This window comes from Halyomorpha halys, unplaced genomic scaffold (assembly GCF_000696795.3).
Source record: "Halyomorpha halys isolate HHAL.00 unplaced genomic scaffold, Hhal_1.1 Scaffold244.1, whole genome shotgun sequence".
Classification (NCBI taxonomy): Eukaryota; Metazoa; Arthropoda; class Insecta; order Hemiptera; family Pentatomidae; genus Halyomorpha; species Halyomorpha halys.
Window position 1 is genome coordinate 580,325 of NW_027110917.1, and position 2,691 is coordinate 583,015.

A 2,691-nucleotide genomic window follows, 5' to 3' on the forward strand; every position below is an offset into this window, starting at 1 on the left:
GTTAATTAGAAAAAAGGGCTAAAAATACACTTTTTTATTTTTTTTTTTTTTTGTGCACACTATATATGTATAAAGTTATTTCAATATATTGAGATTATACCTCCCCCCCCCCCTTCATTCTTCAAAATATTAATGCATTTTTTTTTTTAATGTGTATTAATAATTGCATTAATTCCAGAAATTATTAAAATAAATTACCCATGGTACAAAGCAAGTTATGTTACTTTGCAAACAGTATAATTAGTGTATTAATTAGAGCAACTTAAAATTTAAAAAAAATATTGCAAAAATGAATTACAATTGTACATGAAATTTTCTCATAAATAACACACTAAAGTTGTAGAATTTTTTCTTTTTTTGGGGGGGGGGAGAAAAAAAAGGAGAATATGGCAATTCTGGAAAGAAGTTTAAAAGCTATATTTACACAATACAATGTTCAAAAGAAATGATAAAATTGACTTACTCCTAGTGCAGTCAGGTCTAGTGTTGATAATACTCTTCCTAGTTCTGATTCCTCTCCATTAACCTGCTTAAGGGTTTTCTGCCTAAGTAATGGTTTGAAAAACCTCATTTTGAATTATTTTTTGGATCTAAATTTTCGCTATCGCTTCATAACTTCACAAAAGAATAACAAGCACTAGCGGCTGATTTAGTAATTTTTTTGGCGCACTCACTTCTGAAAAAAGATTTCCACTGTAAGATATCACAATATTTTCGTACGCAGACGGGTTTCGAAGAACCTCATTCTTGCCCCAAGAACGACAGGAGACTGGTTTTTGCCTCGTGTCTCCGCTTCAAAACATTACCTGTTATATAATCGACCTTCTCCTATGAAAGCCGTGCATTTACTGATTGAAGGATACTTTTAAGAAATCCTTGTTTTGATAAGGAAATCTAGGAGCAGGATTAATAAAATCCTTATCGCCATTACTGAACTGTATTAAAAATAATACGGCTATTAATATTGAAAAAAAAATTATTACAAATGTGATCTCTGATAATTAGTTTTAAATAAACGTGTAAACACGTCTTTAGAACACTATTTCATAATATAATTATGTTCCTGCCAAATTAGTAGGATGTTTGTTTAACTTCCGATATTATATCTAACCCGAGTCTATATCTACGTTTATATTATACTTAAAATTACTTTTATAATAAACATTTGTATGAATAACAGCAAACACATTACTTTAACATATTTTGATACAATAACCAAAGATTAAAAATCAAATATAATTTTTACTTTATTGTTTTATGTTTAGTCCCTCGGAAGTTTATTTGCCAGAATATCTTATTGATTTTGGGCAAACACATTTTATTTTTCAAAAATTCATATTTTTAAATTATGTAATTTGAATGGTGATTAAATTCCCCACAATCATTAAAGTTTAAAGAAATTTAAGATTTCTCCGGTAAAAAAAAAAATTATGTACAAAATTAAACATTTTTGGCGCGTAGCTCAGAATGTACAGATTATTTTTACGGTTATCAAAACGAATCATGTTTGTTTTTGTTTGGAGGATTTTTTCCTGATACATATCTATTGTTCATAACTCCCCTGAGTTTTATCCAATTCCTACATTATTAAAACTGTTAGAAAGCTGAATGTCCGTTTTTCTAAATAAATCAAAGGCGAATTTAAGACGAACGTTTTCGGCCTAAAAATTTCATTCTCCGATTTATTCAAAAATTTGTATTTTTAAATAATGTTATTTGGATGGTGTTTAAATTTAATACAGAAAAAAAAATCATTGGATTCGGACAATTATTAGCGAAGATACAGCTAGTGAACTTTTACACACATTTTTAAAAATATTTTTGAATTTAGACAGGTTCTCTTTGATTGTTTAAATTTTTTTATTATAACTTCAAAGCTGTACACCACCGAATATTCTAAATGATTATTTAAATGATAGTTCATTGCCTAGATTATTGAACAAATATTAGTAATGAGAGATGAAAGAGTTTTATGGTAGTCGGGATTTTATTTACAAATTTTTTTTATATATTGTTACAATATATTTTGATTATATATTATTACCATATATTTTTATTATATATTGTTATTTACAGCTATAAACTAAATAGATATAATAAATAATTAATATAATGTGTGAAAGAAAATAATAATGTATGTTTGTTTAGCTTTAACTAAATATATTAATTGATACTAAACTTTCAATTGTGTTCAATTAATCTATATACATCCTCAAATATAACAACACCAAAGCATCAGTACTTTATAGGGAAGTTCTATTTTTAGAACAACAGTTATTCAAGGAAGTGATTTTTCCACCAAATATTTCTCCATCTAAGGGTACCCACTTTATGAGACTGGGTGGATACCAGGAAGACTCCAGAACCCACAGGGCTGACTCAGGGCTACTTTAACAGAATAAATAATTATCTGCCACACCTGGATTCGAAGTATTGTCCTTGAATTTAGTAGCTCAGCGTCTTATCTCTGTTCCTCCCCACTTATTTATTTAATAATTGAAAATTTATTACTTTTCAGATCAATAATATGAAAACATTATTTAAATAAATTTTCTGTTATTTTTAAATTTATAAAATATGTTTTATAACTAAAGTTATAAAACGATAGATTTGTTGACTAAAGCGGTGAAATATGAGATTTATATGTGTGTAAAGACTCAGATGATTTGATGATAACAGTTCATAAAATAG

The 2,691-nt window shown here is 27.4% G+C and overlaps 1 protein-coding gene across 1 annotated transcript in view; it reads right to left on the reverse strand.

Annotated features, from left to right (window-relative positions):
• LOC106680131 (high affinity cationic amino acid transporter 1) overlaps window positions 1-834 on the reverse strand; it is a 22,816-nt gene extending 21,982 nt beyond the window's left edge. Inside the window, exon 1 of the mRNA XM_014419640.3 lies at window positions 464-834. Within this exon, the coding sequence (XP_014275126.1) occupies window positions 464-571 (108 nt within the window). The 5' untranslated portion in view covers window positions 572-834. The remainder of the gene's footprint in view (window positions 1-463) is intronic.
• Between the last annotated feature and the right edge of the window lie 1,857 nt (window positions 835-2,691).